This window comes from Piliocolobus tephrosceles, chromosome 4, assembly GCF_002776525.5.
Source record: "Piliocolobus tephrosceles isolate RC106 chromosome 4, ASM277652v3, whole genome shotgun sequence".
Taxonomy (NCBI): domain Eukaryota; kingdom Metazoa; phylum Chordata; class Mammalia; order Primates; family Cercopithecidae; genus Piliocolobus; species Piliocolobus tephrosceles.
The window spans coordinates 33832398-33853884 of NC_045437.1; the positions used below are offsets into that span (position 1 = coordinate 33832398).

A 21487-nucleotide genomic window follows, 5' to 3' on the forward strand; every position below is an offset into this window, starting at 1 on the left:
TTCTTTAGAAAACACTTCTCCTAGGCAAATAGTAAAATTGACTCCTAGTCTTTTTTTTTTTCAAGTTTGCATTTAGCACCCTGGAGTATGAGATAGAATTAAATAGAAGCATTTCCACAGGCACTAGCTTTCAGACTCCCTTTATTAACAAGCATATACATCAGATACTATGTGATAGAGTTTCTAAATAAGAGGGGCTTAAACAAGATAGCACTGTATCCCGCTCAGGAGAGTCCCACACTGGTATGGCAGCTCTGCCTGGGCCCCTTCACCTTGTTGCTCTGCCATCCATGGTGTTACTGGGTCCCAGTGGTCCAGGATGACCTGTGTCCCATCAGCAGAAAGGGAAAGGCAAGTATGGCCCACACACTGCACCTGCACATTTCCACCCAGATCTGATGCACAGAATGTGGTCCATAACCGTATCTGGCTTTATGGGGAGCTGGGGACTTCTGGGCGGCCATTTTTCTAGTTAAAAATGCAAGGTTTTGGCTGGGTGTGGTGGCTCACACCTGTAATCCTAGCACTTTGGGAGGTCGAGACAGGAGGATCATCTGAGGTAGTTCAAGACCAGCCTGACCAACATGGTGAAACCCTGTCTCTGCTAAAATTAGCTGGGCGTGGTGGCGGGCACCTGTACTTCCAGCTACTCAGGAGGCTGAGGCAGGAGAATCGCCTGGACCCAGGAGGCATAGGTTGCAGTGAGCTGAGATCATGCCACTGCACTCCAGCCTGGGCAACAGTGTGAGATTCCATCTCAAATAAATAAATAAATACAATTAAAAATGCAAGGTTTTGCTGTAGAAGGAGGTAGAAACAGAGATTAAAGGATGATTTGCAGTTTCTGTTCCACTCACATATCTTGAGTGTTCCCTGATCCTTTTGCACACTTGACTTTCCTAATAAAACTTCTTTTCTCATAAAAGAAAAGAGATTTAGGAGAGTGAGAAGCTCATATATGAAAATATGAATCCTAGAAGGAAGAAAACGGGAGCGCTCTTACCTATCCCTCACATCTCCAGTTACTGGTTTAGCTTTGGTTTTGATTTTTGGGTGGCCTTCTCTTCTATGACACCCTTGAATTCCACTCAAATTTGACACTGTGTGAAGGCACAAAAGATAGTCTGCCTTAAAACTCAGGCACTTTAGAGTATGTGGTGTTTTCAAATATAATTGCAAATTATACCCAATAAATTCATGATTTATGGTAATTTATTTGCTATTAACTCATGTATGGAGAGGTCAAAAGGCCAACCATATATAATGATCAGCATAACTTGGCCATGAGAATATTTCAGTATCTTTAAAAAAAAAAAAAAAAAAAATGAGTCGCCCAGGCTGGAGTGCAGTGGCACCATCTCAGCTCACTGCAACCTCTGCCTCCTAGGTTCAAGTGATTCTCCCACCTCAGTCTCCTGAATAGCTGGGATTACAGGCATGTGCCACCACACCCAGCTAATTTTTGTAATATTAGTAGAGATGGGGTTTCACCATGTTGCCCAGGCTGGTCTTAAACTCCTGGGCTCAAGTGATCCACCCACCTTGGCCTCCCAGAGTGCTGGGATTGCAGGTGCAAGCCACCACACGTGGCCGGCCATGAGAATATTTCAAATGATACCCATAGGCCAGACACAGTGGCTTACACCTATAATCCCAGCACTTTGAGAGGCTGAGGTGGGAAGATCACTAGAGCCCAGGAGTTTGAGACTAGCCCGGGCAGCATGGCAAAACTCTGTCTCTTATTTTTAAAATAAATAAATCAAAATAAAATTTAAGGAAGATACACATACCCAAAGCATCTTTTGTGTCTGTGTAAAACACTGCAAATCTTTTTTTTTTTTTTTTTTTTTTTGACACAGAGTCTTGGTGTGTCGCCCAGGCTGGAGCTCAAGTGATCCTCCCACCTCTCAGCCTCCTGAGTAGCTGGGGCTACAGGCATATGCCACCACACCCATCTAATTTTGTATTTTTTGTACAGATGGGGTTTCACCATGTTGCCCAGGCTGGTCTCTGAGTTCCTGGGCTAAGAGATCCAACCGTCTCGGTTTCCCAAAGTGCTGGGATTACAGGTGTGAGCCACCATGCCTGGCCTCAAATCTACACTGTACTTTTAAAATAAGGAGAAACTAAGGGATAATTTCATAAAAGTATTTATTGGTAAGAATGGTTATTATAAATAAATCTTTTGCAATCAGATTTTATCTCTCCTGGAACTACAACAAGGTGAATGGACTTGTGCTTCAGTGATAAAAATTTGATGTGAAGATGAGGAATTCCAAAAATAATGTTTAAATATAGTTAGATTTGTAAATTAAAAAAAATCAATTTATACTTTGTTGTTTAAACATATTCTGCATTCCAAAACTGATTTTTAAGAAAATATTTTAAAACTTATCTAGTTGAGTGTCGCTTAATTATCTTTATTTTTAAATGTTGCTGTATTGTGATCCGAAACTATTTAAGAAATAGTTTATTTCTAACTATTTAAGAAACATTCACCTTTTGGATTTGTTAGCCATAGCTTTGTATCCTATGGTTTCACTGGTTTTAACATTTTTCACATATACTTGAAAAGTATTTTTATAGTCCCATTAACGATTCCTCTATGATATTTCTTAATTCTTCCCTATTTTTTCCAGCTGTCTTAAGAATTGAATACATGGTCATAGTCTGAGGTAGTTTTAGGGAAAGGTGCCCTATGGCCAGAGCAGCTGGGCCATTCTCCTCAGACAGCCTTTAAGTAATAGGGTTCTTAGACTACCTGTAATAGTCCAAGATTCTTAATTTATAAATATCATTAGTCTTTTATTGCAGGCAGAATTCTGCTAGAATGCACTTAGGGTTGCCCTTGTTATTTGCCCACAGGAAAATTGCTTCCTGATATTCTAGACAGATCCACAGCTATATGGGAGTCAGAGATACATTGTCTCATCACAGTTGGATTCTATCACTAAAATGATATTTTGTCCAGAAAACTTTGCATTTGGAGAGAGAATTTTGTGTTAGTATTAGTGATGAGAGACATCTTACTTCAGTGTTATAGTGTTCAGGGAATGATGCGTCATTCGGATTTTGAAACTATTTTTAGTGAAAAATACTTTTGTGTTGCTCATTAGAAAAACATCACAGGGCTGGGGAATAAAAGAATTTTTGCTTCTATAGAAACCTGGCACTTCCAGGTTTGACTAGAACACTTATTCAAAGTGAAAAGAAACTCTGCTATTTTATGATAAGTTGTTTACATCTCCCAACCATCTTGTCTTCGGAGAATTGTGCCTGTTTCCAGTGGGTGCTGCTTGTGCAGAATAGCTTTAGTCCATAACAAGAACAAGTTAATGCATTGTATGTATGACATAAACAGTCTCCTTCTTACAATCAGGATGTGTTCCAAAACTTCATTTGTAAGGCATTTGTTTAAAACTCAGAATGTGCTTGTACATAGAAACAGTGGTATTCACTGTTTTTATTTGTTTATTAAATAAATAACATTTAAAATGCAAGGTTTTACTGTAGAAGGAGGTAAAACAGAGATTGAAAGATGATTTGCAGTTTCTGTTCCATGCACATATCTTGAGTGTTCTCTGATCCTTTTGCACACTTGACTTTCCTAATAAAACTTCTTTTCTCATAAAAGAAAAGAGATTTAGGAGAGTAAGAAGCTCAGATATGAAAATATGAATCTTTAGAAGGAGGAAAACTGGAGAGCCTTTATCTATCCCTCGCATCTCCAGTTGCTGGTTTAGCTTTGGTTTTGATTTTTGGGTGGCCTTCTCTTCTATGACACCTTTTAATCAATGTGCATGGTTATAATATATAAAGCATATATTATATATTTTATCCAGCTTATAAGGTCAGTGGTGCTAAGGTTAAGAAAGTGCTTTAAGCATGTCCTAAAGTATGGGAATTATCTACAGGTGTTATATTGGGTCAAATAGCTTGGGAAATCCAGGATTAAGAGTTTACTAGGTGTGGTGGGTTGTCTGGCAGTGGTCAGGTCCTCTGCTCTGACCCTCTCCCCAGGTCCCCCAATCCAGACATTTGAAATGAGCGTACCCTTTAATTCAGATGTACGGAAATGTATTGAGAGCCTACTGTGCCGCAGCAGTGTTGTCGATACTAGAGATACAGCAGGGAATCAACAGGGGTGTCTGTCCTCACCAAGCTTATGTTCTCGTAGGGGAAAAGCAATTATCTATATAAGTGTGTGTCTGTATAGAGACAGAGGTAAAAGGGAGTAATAGAAGCTGCTAAGTGCTATGAAGGATAAAGAAAGAAAGCAGGGAGTGGGGTTAAAAGAGTTAGGGAGAAATTGGAATTTGAAACGAGAAAGTCAGGAAAGACCTCACTGAGAATTTTACAACTCTCTCCCTTCTTCTATATAAGAACTTTGAAATCAGAAAACTTCAGGTAATTTCCATTCAGGGCTGGAGTACATTGAGAGGAGGCGGAAATGAGATGTCAAAAGTAGGGGCTGAAGTGTGTGGATCTTGATGTATTCTGCTGGCTTGTGAGTTGCTGAAATCACTGGGTTCCTCAGCCTGTGATGGGCATAGCCTGGCATGGCTGTTGTGGACACAGGACATTTGGCAAACATATAGACAGCTGAAAGCAGAGCTGCTGAGCTGCATTATCATGAGTCCACCACAAGCGTCTAGCCTGGAGCTGCTTCGCACCCCAGGAGAACGGCAGTTGGAGCCTGTGAATGTCATCCAGTAGGTGGGATGGGGGATGCTCGATTGTCCCCACTCTCAAGAATAAACAGTTCCAGCCCAGGCACAGTAGCTCATGCCCGTAATCCCAGCACTTTGGGAGGCCAAGGCAGGAGGACTGCTTGAGCTCAGGAGTTCAAGATCAGCCTGGGCAACATGGTGAAATCTCATCTCTACAAAAAATACAAAAATTACCCAGGTGTTGTGGCATGCTACTTGGGAGGCTGAGGTGGGAGGATCACTTCAGCCCAGCAGGTTGAGGCTGCAGAGAGCCATGATCATGTCACTGCACTCCAGCCTGGGTGACAGAGTGAGACCCTGTCTCAAAAAAAAAAAAAAACAAAAACAAAAAACACAGTTCTGTCTTTTTTCGAGAATAACCTATTTCCTTATAGCTGTCTTCTCACAGCTAAGAAAGAGATTTTTTTTTTAAGTGTGACCTTTTTTAAAAAAATTATTATTTGAAAAAATCCATTTAGGACACAGCGCCTTACACCTCGCAGCCAAGAACAGCCACCATGAATGCATCAGGAAGCTCCTTCAGGTAAGCTGGTGACGACTTAGAATTATACATGTGTCTGTTTTACAATTTAAAAGTAATCGTATTTGTGAAAGAACAAACACACCCTCCATACCCACTCCTTTAAATACTGTCCCCAAACCTGTGTTTCCTAAGAAGCTTCATGACTGAAATGATAGGCAAGGGGGAGATTATCTCCATAGCAACTCCACTGGCAGAGAAGAGGATCTAATCAAAATTGGAGTGTCTTTTTTGGGATCTAGCCTTTTTCTCCCCTTTATTTAGTTCCTCCTTTTCTTTGCTGAAGGACTTACACCCTCTGAATAGTGTAAGTTTTTAAAACATCCATTTCTAAGCTGTTGGAGATCCTTACCACACAGGATCTCTAGTATCCTAGTATTGTTAAATCATCAGTAGAATGCAGCTCGTCTTTGAGAAGCAAAATTGCAACCATTATTTCCTCATATGTAACTTGATGAGCTTTAGTTCTTGGGTTTTGTTTAAGTCCTTGGTTTTATTCTTCTTTATAATTTTCAGCCAACTTCCTGGTTCAATAATCTTGCCAGGAAGTTTATAATGATCTCTTAAAATGACAACTTCCATAAATCTTTAAAGATGAATATTTAATGAACGCCCCACAGCCGTCTATACAGTCATCCAGTTGTTGCCAGTCAAAATGCAAGCTGGCTGTTTTCAGGAACAGCATAGAGCAATAAAATACGTGTTTGCTTGTACTGTCTGTTCTGTTGAACTGTTGTCTTGGCCTTAACAAGCACTATGTGGGACCCAGCATCTTGCTTTAATTTGGCTTTGAAATTCTAATGCAGAAATGCGGTCACATTCTTCAACTTGTCCTGGTCTGTTGATCACATAGCTTCCTGTCTTGCGTTACGTGATGCAAGCTATTGCCAGTTCCAAGAATGCTTAACTTTAACAGGTCTTTGAAGCTAAATTCAAGAAAAAGAGATTAATGTCTGTGATGTTGTATTATGAGGCTTCCCTTTGAAGACAACTAAAATAGAACTTTTCTTACCTGCCTCTTCTGGGACCAGACACTCCGGATAAGTGAAAATCATTGCTCAAGTGCTCTGCCTCCATATCCTTGGTCCTACCTCAATTTTTAAGTAATTGATTTATGTTTGAAATCTCCATTCCCATTCTGGCTTGGCTATCCAGACTTTGCATCTGACTCTGATTTAAAGGAAGAATTAACCTGACAAGCTGGATGTTCTCATGGGCAAGAACCAGATATTCTAGTCTCTAATGTAATCTTATATCTGGTTATGCAAATGGATTGGTTTTTCTTAGGAATCTTTGAAGCCTTTAAACAGTTCCTTGTGCTGTTTTAAAATTAGGCCAAAGCATGGTAAGTCGTAACTTAATCTCTATTCTTCTTACCACGGAAGGGCAGACATTTCACTAGCGTGGTAGTGTGTTATTACCTCCTCTCACTGCCAAACCATCCAGATTGTTCTTCTTCCTGGGTGGTGGTTAAAACCTCAGCCGTGTCCTCCTGTTGGGCTGTTTTCCCAGGTCCTGTTCCTCTTTGCTCTCTAGCCAGTTCTTCACCTCTTGTCTCAGTAGCCCAGGCTCTCTGTGCTGTGATCCCCGTTACCTCCTGTTGTCTCCCACTCCTATACCCTCTGCATTTATGGATCTCCCTGAGCTCTCCAGGTCTTTGCTCTTATTGCCTGTCTGCTGGAGCCATTCCCCTCTCCAGTGGCTACCAAGGTAAAGTTCTTCCTTTTCACAGCAATGAGCACAAATAGACCCTTTTGAGATTCTTCAAATTCAAATAAGCTCTCTCAGGCTGAGTGCAGTGGCTCACGCCTGTAATCCCAGCACTTTGGGAGGCTGAGGTGGGTAGATCACCTGAGGTCAGGAGTTCATGACCAGCCTGGCCAACATGGTGAAACCCCATCTCTTCTAAAAATTACAAAAATTAGCCGGGCATAGTGGTGCATGCCTGTAATCCCAGGTGCTCGAGAGGCTGAGGCAGGAGAATCACTTGAACTTGGGAGGCGGAGGTTGCAGTGAGCCAAGATTTCACCACTACACTTCAGCCTGGGTGACAGGGTGAGACTCCATCTCAAAAACCAAACCAAACCAAACCAAACAAAAAACAAATGAGCTCTCTCCCTCCCCGAACCCTCAGCTATTCCTCCCGCCCTTTCTCATACTGTGTTTCCTGGGCACTGTGCATCGTGTCAAGCAGTGACAAGCAGCAGCCCCTATCACAGTGGAGCTCCCAGTCTGGTAAACAATCCACAAATAAACATTACAGATTGCACAGCAGTTCAAAAGGAAGCTAACGGGTGACTGTAAGAGAGGAATGAGAGGTGGAGGTTCATGGGAGGCCTCGTGAAGGAGGTGATATTTAAGCTGAGACCTCCGAATGATGCAAGCAGCCACAAGGAAAGCATTCTAAGCAAATGGAACAATGTGTGCAAAGGACCTGAGGTCAGAAAGGTGCTGGCCAGGGAGGGAAGAAAGCCAGTGTGTGGGCCTGAGGCAAAGCAAGTGAGGAGGAAAGTAGCACAGGATGCAGGGCCTTGTATGTCATGATGGGCTTCACTGCAGTTCATCCTAAGTACAGCATGGAACTGTGAGGGGCTGTTAAGTAAACAGTGAGAGTCACAGTTTTAAAAGAGAATTCTAATTGTTTAGAGAATTGATAAAAAGGGGGAAAATGCAGAACTGGGGAGACCTACCAGGAGGCTGCCTTAGCTGTTCAAGTGAGAAGACGCTGTCCTAAAAAAGAATGTCAGGAACAAGAAAGGGTAGAGGATAGACTGGAAGTGAGTTTTGGAGAAAAAAAATTGACAGTACATGGTGGTCCACTACATAATGGGAGGAGGACGAGGGCGGGGGGAGGGGGAGGAGGATGAGAAAGAATCAAAGCTGAGTCGCTGGTTTCTAGCTCAATGCCTAGACATGATGATGCTGTTGATGGAGAAGGTAGTCAGGGAGGAGCAGGTGGGGCACTGGGGAGGGGAAGCCAGAGATTTTGGCTGGGCCTTGGAGATGCTAATAAGACATCAGAGCAGAGATGTGAAGTAGGCAGTGGGTTATCAAGCCTAGCGCTTGAAGAGGACAACTGTTGTGTTTGAGTGAGAATACAGGCCCTAGCCCAGCCTGTCTGAGTTTGAATCTTGGCTCTGCCATTTACTGCGACTTGAGCAAATTATCAACTTTTTTGTGCCTCCGTTTCTTCATCTGCAAGTTGGAGTAATGATAGTATCTACCTCGGGTTGTTAGGGGACCTAAAGCAGTTCTTTGAACAGTGCGTGGCACATGAGAGCTAATATTTACATAGCAGTTATTGTTGTTACTGTTAGGATCTCCACATTTGGGAGTCACTAGCATCCATTCTTCTCGATGATATTTCAGGTTGTGGGTGTGGAGGAGCTTACCAGGGAAAAGAGCTTAGAGGAAGAACACTGAGGAGCCCTGAGGTTTTCTGTTTGGCTAGAGGAGGAGCCGCAAGAGGAAAAGCAGAATAAGATGAGCCAAGCAGGGCTCTAGGAGCCGAGAGGTTGGAGAGAGGAGAACAGAAATGTTTATTGTCACTGGAAACATGAAGGTTGTTGGTGACCTTGACCAAGGCATCTCCTTGGACTCGAGAGGGAACACCCAACTGCAGTGGTTTCAGGAGTGAATGGAGGTGAGGGTGCCTGGACTGCAGTGGGTAATCCTTAAGAGAAAGCTGGTTTTGTGAAGGGCCCAGAAAGGGCAGGAGATGGGGGAAAAGATAGGATCAAGATGAGAGAGCCTAGAGCATGTCTATTAGCTGGTAGAGTGCTGGAGTGATGAGGGAAGGACAGGGACAGATAGGTGAAGCAGCAAAGAGGGGAGAGTTTGCCCACCCCAAAGACATAAGTCTCCCTCTCCATAGGAGACTGTAGGCCCCTGGAACACAGCAGTCGAGGCTTATTTATATTAATAGTCTTGCTAATAAGCCACATCATACCTTGCAGGAAAAGTCTGAACTGAATAGAATTGGTGCAGGGTATTTTATTATATGGATGTATTTATTTTTGTCTTATAGTCTAAATGCCCAGCCGAAAGTGTTGACAGCTCTGGGAAAACAGCTTTACATTATGCAGGTAACTTTCATTCTCCTATTTGTCTTCTTCTGCCATTGGAAACACCAACTTTTCTTTTTCCTTATTCAAGCCATTAACCTTCCATACTATTCCTGGTGCTCTTTTCTGTCATCATTTCTAGACATTCCCATTGTACTCTGTTTGTAAAACATACAGAGTTTTACTGAGGCATATGCCTAGAATTCATCAATTGCTTTGCCACCTAACCACTGAATTTTATCGCGATCAATATATTTTAACTAATTTAAGGTTTCTTTTTAAACTAACAGATATTCCTAAGCACTTATAGATATGAGGTAATGTGTAATGCAGACTTTTTGATTTGAGGATTATTATGAACATCAGTCAATTTTATTTACTAACATTTTGTTTTAGTACGATTACACAACTTCAAGTGACAAACGTCGACACTCAACTATGAGTGATTAGGTTTACACATGTGTTTTATTGCTAGTTGTGGAAAAGCTAAGTCCTGTGAAAACCTGAGCCAAATATTTGCCTAAAGGCAACTGGCAGTCATTGGCCTTAGGCCAGCATAACTCTGAAATTAAGCAGTAATTTTAAACACCTCACTCTTAACCTTCCTAACATCATTTCTCTTCAATGCAACTAGAGTGAATATATGTAGAATGGGTAGAACATGAACACTTCCTTCCTGAAGTATTTGATACCCCTGGTTGTGAATAACTATGTGACTGGCTGTGGTGTTTATATTTTCCTTCCCCCAGCGGCGCAGGGCTGCCTTCAAGCTGTGCAGATTCTCTGCGAACATAAGAGCCCCATAAACCTCAAAGATTTGGTAAGTACCGGGTGGTCACTAGAGGTAGAGGTAGACACTGGTTTCTAAAACTCAGTGGGATACCTCTGGAGTCACTGAGACTTTAAACTAGCAGTCCCCAACATTTTTGGCATCAGGGGCTGATTTTGGGGAAGACAGTTTTTCCATGGATGGGGGTGGGGATGGTTTCAGGATGAAACTGTTGCAGCTCAGGTCATCAGGCATTGGAGCGCACAACCTAGATCCCTTGCATGCTCAGTTCACAATAGTTTGTGTTCCTATGAGAATCCAGTACTGCTGCTATCTTATAGGCAGTAATGCTCACTCGCCTGCCATTTGCTCCTCGCTGTGCAGCAGGATCCTAACAGGCCACAGACTGGTACTGGTCTGCAGCCCCTGCGTTGGGGACTCCTGCTTTAGACAACTAACTATTGGGCAAAATTCTACTGCTTTCAACCTAGATTCTCTTCTGCAAAATGGATTTATGTATTATTTTTAATCCTTTTCTCATTTGCCCCAAGAATACTCACCAGTGGTGTTTGGGGATGCAGTATTTACCTCAAGATAACTTTGCCACGAAATATCTCATTTTTATTATTAGTATTTTCGCATAGCTCTAGGATATTGGCTTTGGAAACAAGAGACGTTATTCTATTTATAGCATTCTCTTTTTAGTAGTGGTATTTCCATTTACAAAATATAGTAATTCTCGATTGCTGAAAATGTCAAATCCTAGAAAACGTAGCATTTGTATGTGTGATGTTAACGTCGTTCTCAAAGAGTTGTTGGCTGAAGATTCATTTGATGAATCCGATTTTTCTGAAATAGATGATTCTGATGATTCTGATGTTAGTTCTCTTTAGAAATAACTCCAAGAACAGTTTTTATATTTTGTTTTCACATTGAAAATCAGTCAGATTTGCTTCAGCCTCAAAGAGTGTGTTTATATAAAATTAAATGAGCTCTGGCAGAGAGCTGCGTGGTTTTTTTTTGTTTTTTGTTTTTTTTTCCTAAACTGGGAAGAAGGTTAATTGGCTTCTAAAGCATTAGTAAAACATTTTGCAGCATATATTTCCTATATAGGTATATTTATTTCTACGGCTATACATGTTTTCTACCATCAATGTAATTACAAATAAAGCTTAATTTCTTGATTTTTAAAAATAAAAAATAAGTCTAAATAGAAATTTTACTACTTTCTTTCTGCACCCCATCTATCACTTTGGATACCTTCTAAGCAGAATCTCCCAACTTTGAAGACCACTGCTAGGCTATTTTAACTTCACCAGACTATTTTGAGAATAAATTTATATATTTATCACATGGTTATGTTATGGGATTAAATTTCGTGTTGCAGCATGAGAACTGACATGCATACACTTATATTTGATGGAGATACTGTGAAGTGACTAGATAGAATCTGTAAATAAATTCATATTCCTTGAAGTTCAGTACTTCCTAAGCAGAAAGTATGTTAACTTCACAGAGATAGTGCCCAGAAATCTGTCTGAAATTCTTTATGACAATACTCAATCTTTAAGCAGCACTTGTATTTTTAAATAGTTGGATATATTGTAACATCTTTTCCCTTTGCCTATTGAATGCTTCTAACTTAAAACTCACTGTGGATGGATTTATAGGGTATATTCCAGAAAAAAAAAAAAAAAAACAGAATAACAACTTCTCTTTATGGTTTGTGTCAGACCTAAGATTACAGAAAATACTTATGTATATTCTTCTAGTATTTTTCATCATTTGTTTTATATTGTAATGTTTAAATGCTTAATCCACCTGACATAGTTTGTATACGAGTTGGAGACCTAGATCTCCTTTTTCCCAAAGGGGTTGCAATTGTCATGACATAATTATTCTTTCTATCCATTTCTTTATCTAGTCATGTGTTAGTAATAGATAATAGGCTTTTAATTTATATTTTGATACATAGCAAGATTACTAAAGGGTACACTTTCTAGTAAGAGTGGAATGGCAGGATATATAATCATTAGTGCACTGGGAAGAAGTTTGCATACAGGGCAGTGGGATCTTCTAGTGTCTTGGGGAGACATACCCTTCCTTTCTCCAGCACCATCCCTCAGTATACCCAGTACACTTGCCTTGAGCCTTTACACACTTTGTGTTCTGCCCTCTCTCGTGATCACCCAAACAGTGATAGCCAAGGGCACAAGCAGTCCCAAGAAGCTGGAGCTCCTATGTAAAAGCTAGCATTCAGTAAAATTCCGTAACAAGAGTTGTGCCAACATACAGTCGTGACTCTATGGGGGTATGGAATATCAGGATGGACCAGATATTAGATCAGCAGTCCAAGTCAGGAGAAAAATGTGCAAAAAACAGGGGCTGACTTTTGTTTGCAGTTCTGGCATTTTATGCCTGAGTTAAAATCTAAATCTGAATTTGTCTCCTAGGATGGGAATATACCGCTGCTTCTTGCTGTACAAAATGGTCACAGTGAGATCTGTCACTTTCTCCTGGATCATGGAGCAGATGTCAATTCCAGGAACAAAAGTGGAAGGTAACCCAGAATTAGGCAGAAATCATGTGACTTCAGTGATATCCACATTCTGGGAGTATTTCAAAATATCACAGCCATATTTTGGATCATTTGTTATAAAGGATTTTTAACTTCTTCCCTTTTGAAAGTTCTACTGTTTTTGATAATCAAGAATCTATGTTGACTTTAAAGCAATTTTCCCCAGACATCTGTGGACATCATTGCTGGCTAAGTCTGTGAGGAGACTATGAAATGCTGATGTGAATAAACAATTTCCTGTGACTTTCTATGCAAAATAAAATAAACCTATTGGTTGATTTGGAGAAATGGTCTTAGAAATATATATGTTATTTAAAATGCTTGAGGTGAAACAAGGATAAGATTCATGCCAGTCATATTAAATCGCATCATATTGTGCCAAATAGTATAGAAGATTATGTTGTTTGACTAAATATGGTTTAATATTTTGATATAATCTGAAGTTTTTTTAAAAAAAAAAAAAACTAATTTCATCTTGATAGCATTCCACTTCGAATTCCCCAACGATTAAGTGTAATAAAGGTTTAACTGCACTTATTCTTCTTTTCTCTTTTTTTAAGACAACTGATTTCCCAAGAAAGAGTTTTTACATTTTCTTAGTAGTAATTTTGTATCTCTTTTTTCCTTTAGAACTGCTCTCATGCTGGCCTGCGAGATTGGCAGCTCTAACGTCGTGGAAGCCTTAATTAAAAAGGGTGCAGACCTAAACCTTGTAGATTCTCTTGGACACAATGCCTTACATTATTCCAAACTCTCAGAAAATGCAGGAATTCAAAGCCTTCTGTTATCAAAAATCTCTCAGGATGCTGGTATGTAAAAGAAAATAGCCAATGTTGTTTTAAGTTTATCCACTCCATTTTCCCCAAAGGATAAAAGAATGTGTGCAATATGATATATTTTATTATTCTTTGAAACATATTCTCGAAGAAAAATGGAGTGTTAAAAAATATTGTATATGGTGTATGTGTGTGTATCCCCCCACCCAAAGTGAATATGAATCATTATGCTTCTTATAGTTCTTTTTTTCACTTTTTCCTCTATAGATTTAAAGACCCCAACAAAACCAAAGCAGGTATTTATCTTTGGGGGAGGCTTTTATGTTTCATTTATGCTTGTGGGAATTTAAAAATGTTCAGATTTAACCACTTTGGTCCACTGGTAAAGTAATAAAGACTATATTGAAAATACTTAAGGACTGAAATATCTTTGAATAAATGAGTCATTGTTATAAAGTGGTAGAAGTTTCTGGGCGCGGTGGCTCATGCCTGTAATCCCAGCACTTTGGGAGGCCGAGGCTGGCGGATAACCTGAGGTCGAGAGTTCAAGACTATCCTGACCGACATGGAGAAACCCCGTCTCTACAAAAAATACAAAATTAGCCAGGCGTGGTGGCACATGCCTGTAATCCCAGCTACTCAGGAGGCTGAGGCAGGAGAATCACTTGAACCCGGGAGGCGGAGGTTGCAGTGAGCTGAGATTGCATGATTGCACTCCAGCCTGGGCAACAAGAATGAAACTCCATCTCAAAAAAAAAAAAAAAAAAAAAGTGGTAAAGGTTTTCTTAATAATTTGCTTTATTTCAAAAGCATGTAACTTTAAACTTGCTACTTATATGTTCATCTTTTTCTGAAATGTACTAACTCATGCTTCCTATTGGTGTGAAAATGTTTGATGTGGCTTAAACTCTGTGACTGAATAACACTGTTTTAAATACTTGTAATATCACATGAGCTACAGAGCTACAGCCAGAAAACGTTCGCTATTTAATGAAAATAAGAGAAGTTAGCTTTTTCTTTTTAATTAGGGTTTTTCTAGAATGTCATGTAGTGTTACACAAAGTAGAAATTGAGTATGCCCTGTTAGTGTGTAGTTTTTTTCTAAAAATATATTGTCACTATCTGTTTTTTTGACGAACAGTGTATGTTTGGTTTTATGTGTTTGTTTATTTACACATCTACATTCTTGAAGAAATCATAAACAGCAAATACTCAATACTGAAATTTATGTGGTAACTGTATTGCTTATCAGTAACCTTCAAAAATGAAGCTATCTCTTTCCCTCATATTTATAGGCCTTTTTTTTTTTTTTTGAGACCAAGTCTCGCTCTGTCGCCCAGGCTGGAGTGCAGTGGCCGGATCTCAGCTCACTGCAAGCTCCGCCTCCCGGGTTTACGCCATTCTCCTGCCTCAGCCTCCTGAGTAACTGGGACTACAGGCACCCGCCACCTCGCCAGGCTAGTTTTTTGTATTTTTTAGTAGAGGCGGGGTTTCACCGTGTTAGCCAGGCTGGTCTCAATCCCCTGACCTCGTGATCCGCCCGTCTCGGCCTCCCAAAGTGCTGGGATTACAGGCTTGAGCCACCGCGCCCGGCCATATTTATAGTCTATAAGAAAAGGAATGGAAGTAATGCCGACGTGTGGGAAATACCATTGCTTTTCATTAATACAGAAAGCTGACTGTGATTATATTCTGGATCCTAAGTTGCAGTAGACCTCAACCTCTACTTTCCCAGTTCTCCACACCAACCTAATCTGGTTTTGTCTTATGTGTTTTTATTTTCTTGCTATTAAAGCATGGGCTGCTAGAAGAATACTTGCGCATGCATATTATTTATTTTTAGGTTGGTAGCAGATTTCAGATTTTGATAAAGTAAGAAATGCATGAACTTTTGAGGTTTTTTTCATGTGTTTGATAAAGCTACTTGCTCAGACTTTACTAACCAAACTAACCCACCTCCATTCTTTGGACTGTGATAACTTTCAGCATGACCAAGTCTCTAAAATAAGCTCAGAAAGAAGTGGAACTCCAAAAAAACGCAAAGCTCCACCACCTCCTATCAGTCCTACTCAGGTAAAAACAAAAGCAAACAAACAGTCAATAAACGCACCACAAGAAAGCCATAAATTTGTCATTTTGTTTAGGCCAAAAAGGAATGTTTTAGAACTGACCTTTAAGTGCATATTTAAAATGTTCCTTAGCAGTTTTAAATTACAAATTGTGTTAAGAAGGATTTTGATGATTAGTATGGAAATAATGTTGATTCTTACCTATTTTAAAAAAAAAAAAAAAACAGTAGAATCGAACAGGCTCTTTTTGAAAAGGCTCAAGGAAATTTCTCCAAATCTGATCACAGAAACTTTCCCTTAAGTTCAATTTATTTTTAGTTGCTTATATTAAAAGATCTAGTAAGAACTGGGAGAATGAGTAGCCAGTGACGCAATTGTTGAAATGAATTTCAATTGGTTTCTTAAAACATTGCTAAAATGTATTTGCCTTTCTAATTGCATTTAAGGTTGGCTAATATTAAAAGTAGTTTTCATTTCTGAGCTTATAGTGACCTTTGCATAGAGGAAGAAGCTCAGTAATCTATGTAACGGCGCATGTAAAAACACATCGAGATTTGTTATTTAAAATTCATAGGCCACAAAGGGAATAATCCATATTTAAATAGTAGAGAGGAATAGCTCATCTCGTATTTTTTAAATGTATGTTAGCGTACTTATTAATATTCTTAACCTGCAATGGAAGTTTTATAGATTTTTAAAAACCTGATTCTAATATAGGAGCAAAGTTATATTCTATAAACTTTCAGAAAGTATTTGAAGTAGCTGAACTGCATTGAAAATATCCTACCCTTGAATTAATTGATGCCAATGATACTTACTGTTAGATTTCATTGCATTGGTTAAACAGGTTGATCCTTCAGCACTGGAGAAGAGGAGTTTGAAGATACATTCTTTATTGATGATTTTCATTTTGTTTCTTTTTTTAGTTGAGTGATGTCTCCTCCCCAAGATCAATAACTTCGACGCCACTTTCAGGAAAGGAATCAGTATTTTTTGCTGAACCACCCTTCAAGGTATTTCCTTTCTATATTCAGTTTTGTTACTGTATTTTAAGATACCTGATAGACTTGCTTTAAGTTATATAACACTGGGTAAAACAGAATATACTTCTGAATCATTGGTTCACAACCTTTTCACCATGAAGTACCCCTTGATTATTTTTTCTGGCATGGACCCCACAAAGCAAGAATGTGTGCAGCTAGATTGTATCCATAATAATTTAAAATTTTTAAAAGTTAATTGAGTGAATAAATTAAATTTACAAACCAATAATTGATTTTCTTCATTTAAAAAAAAAGAGACGAGGGCTGGGTGCAGTGGCTCACACCTGTAATCCCAGCACTTTGGGAGGTCAAGGTGGGCAGATCACCTGAGGTCAGGAGTTCAAGACAAGCTTGGCCAACATGGCAAAACCCCGCCTCTACTGAAAATACAAAAATTAGGCCAGGGCTGGTAGCTCATGCCTGTAATCCCAGCACTTTGGGAGGCCGAGGCAGGCGGATCACAAGGTCAAGAGATCGAGACCATCCTGGCCAACATGATGAAACCCCATCTCTACTAAAAGTACAAAAATTAGCTGGGCATGGTGGTGCATGCCTGTAGTCCCAGGGAGAATCACTTGAACCCAGGAGGCAGAGATTGCAGTGAGCCCAGACTGCGCCACTGCAGTCTAGCCTGGCAACAGAGCGAGACGCCGTCAAAAAAAGAAAAAGAAAAGAAAAAAATGCAAAAATTAGTTGGGCGTGGTGGCAGGCACCTGTAGTCCCAGCTACTCAGGAGGCTGAGGCAGGAGAATTACTTGAACCCAGGAGGCAGAGGTTGCAGTGAGCCAGGATCAGGACACTGCACTCCAGCGTGGGTGACAGAGCGAGTGTCTTGTGCGAGGGAGCAGGGACAGTGTACTTATATGGAATCTAAAAAAGTTGAACCCATAGAAGCAGAGAGTAGAATGATAATTGGGGGAGTGGTGGGAGTTATTGGGGAGATGTTGGCTAGAGGAGACAACATTTCATCCAGATAAAAGGAATAAGTTCAAGAGATCCATGGTACAACATGGTGACTATAGGTAACAACAACGCATTAGATTCTGCGAGTTACTTAGAGAGTGGATTTTAAACGTTTTCATCACAAAAAATGATCAGTGTGTGACATTAATTAGCCCCATGGCCATTTCACATTATGTACATATTTGCAGACATCATGAGGTACGTGGTAAATATATACAACTTTTATTTGTCAACTAAAAAATAAATTAACTTTTTCAAAAAAAAGGTGTAGAAGTTACCAGCTTCTACCTGTTATTCTCCTCGTTCTTTCCTGAATGCAGAATATTGAGGAAATGCCACAAATTATATTTCAGGAACTTCTCTATTTATAACGAAGTATCTTAGATTGGATCCTGGGACAGAAAAAGGCCATTATTCGAAAAACTGGCACAGTTTGAATAAAGTTGTAACTTAGATGGTAGAAATTTACCAATTGACAAATGTATAATGGCTACATATGTTGTAAACATTGGGAGAAATAAGTGAAGGTTTCTATCTTGCAATTTTTTTTGTAAATCTTAAATTGCTCCAAAGAAAAAGTGCTTTAAAAGTTTTTTTAAAAAAGAGACAAAGATAAGAACTTACTAGATAACCAGTCTTCTTACCCAATTAAGTTTATATTAATTCCAGTCAAAGAGACAGAAATGTGTTATTCTCTGTTGTCTTACTGAGAATTGTATAATTTTTTTCCTGACTATAAAAGTAATACGTATTTATTTTACAAATGTTAGAAAATCTATTATGTCTTATCCACCTGGATCTATAGATTTGTGGTTGGAAAATATTTTAAGGAAGTAGGAGGATATTTCCATTTAATATCTGTTTATCTAACATACTGAGAAATTGTACTCAGGGGGAAATAAAATTTATAATTGTTAACATGAAATTTCAGTATTGTATATTTACTTACTTTTCCTTATTTGGAATTACTAAAGATGTTTTCTTTTAACTTGGATACACATTAATCTGAAAAAGATTCTATCAACCTATCATTTCGCTCACTTTAGACTTTACTAATAAACTCTTCAGATTAATTTCTATATAAGACAAGGCAACTATACTTTTATAGTTAGTACCGTAATATCTTCTGATATGACTGTGCTTCAAATAAGCAATGCAATCCGAAGAATAATATCACAAATTATGATTTTTCAGAGGTAGAGTATAAAAGACTGTCATTTCTGAAAAAAAAAAAAAAAAAAAAAAAAGATAAAAAGTGACATTTATCCCTATGTTAGCTTAGACAGGAGAAAAAAGTGGTATCTAGGCCAGGCGTGGTGGCTCACAGCTCGCGCCTATAATCCCAGCACTTTGGGAGGCTGAAGCTGTTGGATCACGAGATCAAGAGATCGAGACCATCCTGGCTAACATGGTGAAACCCCCATCTCTACTAAAAATACAAAACATTAGTTGGGTGCGGTGGCGGGCACCTGTAGTCCCAGCTATTCGGGAGGCTGAGGCAGGAGAATCACTTGAACCTGGGAGGCGGAGGTTGCAGTGAACCAATGTCGCGCCACTGCACTCCAGCCTGGGCGACAGAGACTCTGTCTCAAAAAAAAAAAAAAAAAAGTGATATATATTTAAAATGACTAAAGTTTAAAAAGACTAAAACTACCAAGTGAGGATGTGGCAGAACTAGAACTCCATTTTCTGCTGGTGAGAATCTAAAATGGAGTAACTATTAACAGTTTAGAAAGCTGGAAGTTTCATTAAAGTTAAATATAAACCTAATATATGATCCAGCCATCCACTCATAGATGTTTACCAAAATAAATGAAATTACATGTTTACACACAATCTTGTATGCAAATGCTTGTAGCAGCTTTATTCACAACCTCCCCAAATTGGAAGCAATCCAAATATCCATCAACAAGTGAATAAAGATAATGAAATATACCCGTATAATGAAATATTATCTGCCAATAAAGAGGAACGAACTGTAGTGCAAGTAACATCGTAGTTGAATCGGAAAAGTCATCATGCTGAGAGAATCCAGCCACCAAGAAATTCATACGGATGACATTCCATTTATAGGAATTTTAAGAAATGCAAAAAAAGAGTTGTGGTTGCCTAGCAATGACGTAGGCAAGGTGGGGTTGTAATGAGGCAAGAAGAAACTTCTAGGCATAATGAAGAGATTCTCTATCTTGACTACAGTCTTGGTTCCATAGGTATACATCTGTCAAAACCTCCTCAACTTGTAAACTTTAGCTGGATGCAGTTGATTATACCTTATATAGTGAAGAATATAAAAACAAGTAAATTTGTTATAAAAGTGAAAGGACTGCTTTTTGTAAAGCTAAGCGCTTACTAAAAATAATCCACTTTATTGTTTAGCATTTGGGCTTTTACAAAGGTATCTTGGCTGAAAAATTATCTTATCATTGACTGGCTCATTTGGATGCCACACTGTAATTTTTAGCAAGTCACTGTAATGTTTCGAAATGAGAGTGTGGCTTTGAAGTTCCAAGAATTTTTACAGTATGTTAACAGATATTCAGGGACAAGGGATTAGAGAAAATCTTTAGGGAATCTATTGCTGATCTAAGACTAAATGATATTTATTGCCATTTCCCTTAGAAAGGTTAATAATAAATTTAATAGCAGATAACTTATGAAATGATAAAGCTAAAAAATCTGCTTTAAAATATTTCAATCAATGTATAATGCAGACATATAGAACTTCTCTTTGACTTCGTTATGAAAGCAGTATTTGCGTCTCAGTTTTTAGTACATAACTCAGTAAATTAGCAATTACATAAAATTATTGTAATCTTAAATATATTTGCATTGTACTCACTAAATGAAACTTCTGATATACGCTCTGGAACTTCTAATGTTTTAGAAATTAAACTTAGTGGATAATTGTCACTTTTACTCATTTATAGCTTAAAATATCTTCTTTCTTTGAGATTTTCTAGCTACTTTTCTAGTAGGATAATACCAGATCTGCTCTGCATAAGCTCAAGGAGGAAAGTCTGCTTGATTCTTTTGTGCAATGTTACATTCAGACATGTTCTTTAAGTCATTTTTGTGTTTCAATAGGCTGAGATCAGTTCTATACGAGAAAACAAAGACAGACTAAGTGACAGTACTACAGGTAAGATGAGGAAGCATCTGTTTTTTTTCCTTCAACCCAACTGTTTCATGTCCATTTAAAGAAAGCAAAGGCCAAGCTGGGGTACTGTGTAAAAAGGTCACGAGCCAGCATGTCCACACAGAGCTGCCAGTAATGCACAGGCTGATGCGCTCTGTACTTCAGGGTGCCTTCACCTGCATTTTAAAGAGTCTCTGAATTTGAATTTTGAAAAATACATCTTTATTTTCATTTGTCCCAAACTATATGTTAGCAGTTCCTTCAATTATGAATACAGGCAATAAGCCCCAGTGGTATTAGTAGACCAGTGATTTTGTCACCAAGAGAATTCCTTTCACCTTAGTGTTACTGCGGATATCTTGAAATACTTACAATATTGCTACTAAAAATTATGGCAGTTATTAGACCTGCTGCCAGATCTTGTTATTGTTATCAAATAAGCTCTTAAGTTACTGTAGCTTGTATATTTTATCTTACGCATTTAAAAACATTATTTTCAGAGGAGGTCCATAGGCTTCTGCTGTCTGCTAACCACACTCTTTGCAGCTGAGCAGCACATTATTTCATGAAGGGAGAACCCAACATGCCGCCTCCATGACTGTCCCCATCTAACTTTTCTACTATGGATTTTAAGTAGACACATGCAAAGACAAGAATGTTCATGAAATCATATGTAATCATATGGCCTTTATGATCATAGGATTTAATTCATTGTGTCTGTTAAAGAGTGCCTCCTAAGAATAATTTACCCTCTAAGAATGTAATACAGTATCTTTAGAATCCACTTAAAATGTAGAAGAAATTATTTCAAAGGTCCATTTTTGCTCCAGCATTCAGTG

General features: G+C 38.9%; 1 protein-coding gene across 3 annotated transcripts in view; it reads left to right on the forward strand.

The window, feature by feature from the left end:
• RAI14 (retinoic acid induced 14) overlaps window positions 1-21487 on the forward strand; it is a 172838-nt gene that overhangs the window by 138700 nt on the left and 12651 nt on the right. For 2 of the 3 annotated variants that reach the window (XM_023216537.2, XM_023216538.2), the window contains 9 exons: window positions 5189-5253; window positions 9278-9335; window positions 10064-10134; window positions 12537-12643; window positions 13292-13470; window positions 13705-13733; window positions 15424-15510; window positions 16433-16519; window positions 20597-20651. In XM_023216537.2, the coding sequence (XP_023072305.1) occupies window positions 5189-5253; window positions 9278-9335; window positions 10064-10134; window positions 12537-12643; window positions 13292-13470; window positions 13705-13733; window positions 15424-15510; window positions 16433-16519; window positions 20597-20651 (738 nt within the window). The remainder of the gene's footprint in view (window positions 1-5188; window positions 5254-9277; window positions 9336-10063; window positions 10135-12536; window positions 12644-13291; window positions 13471-13704; window positions 13734-15423; window positions 15511-16432; window positions 16520-20596; window positions 20652-21487) is intronic. The other variant, XM_023216539.2, reaches the window with a different exon arrangement.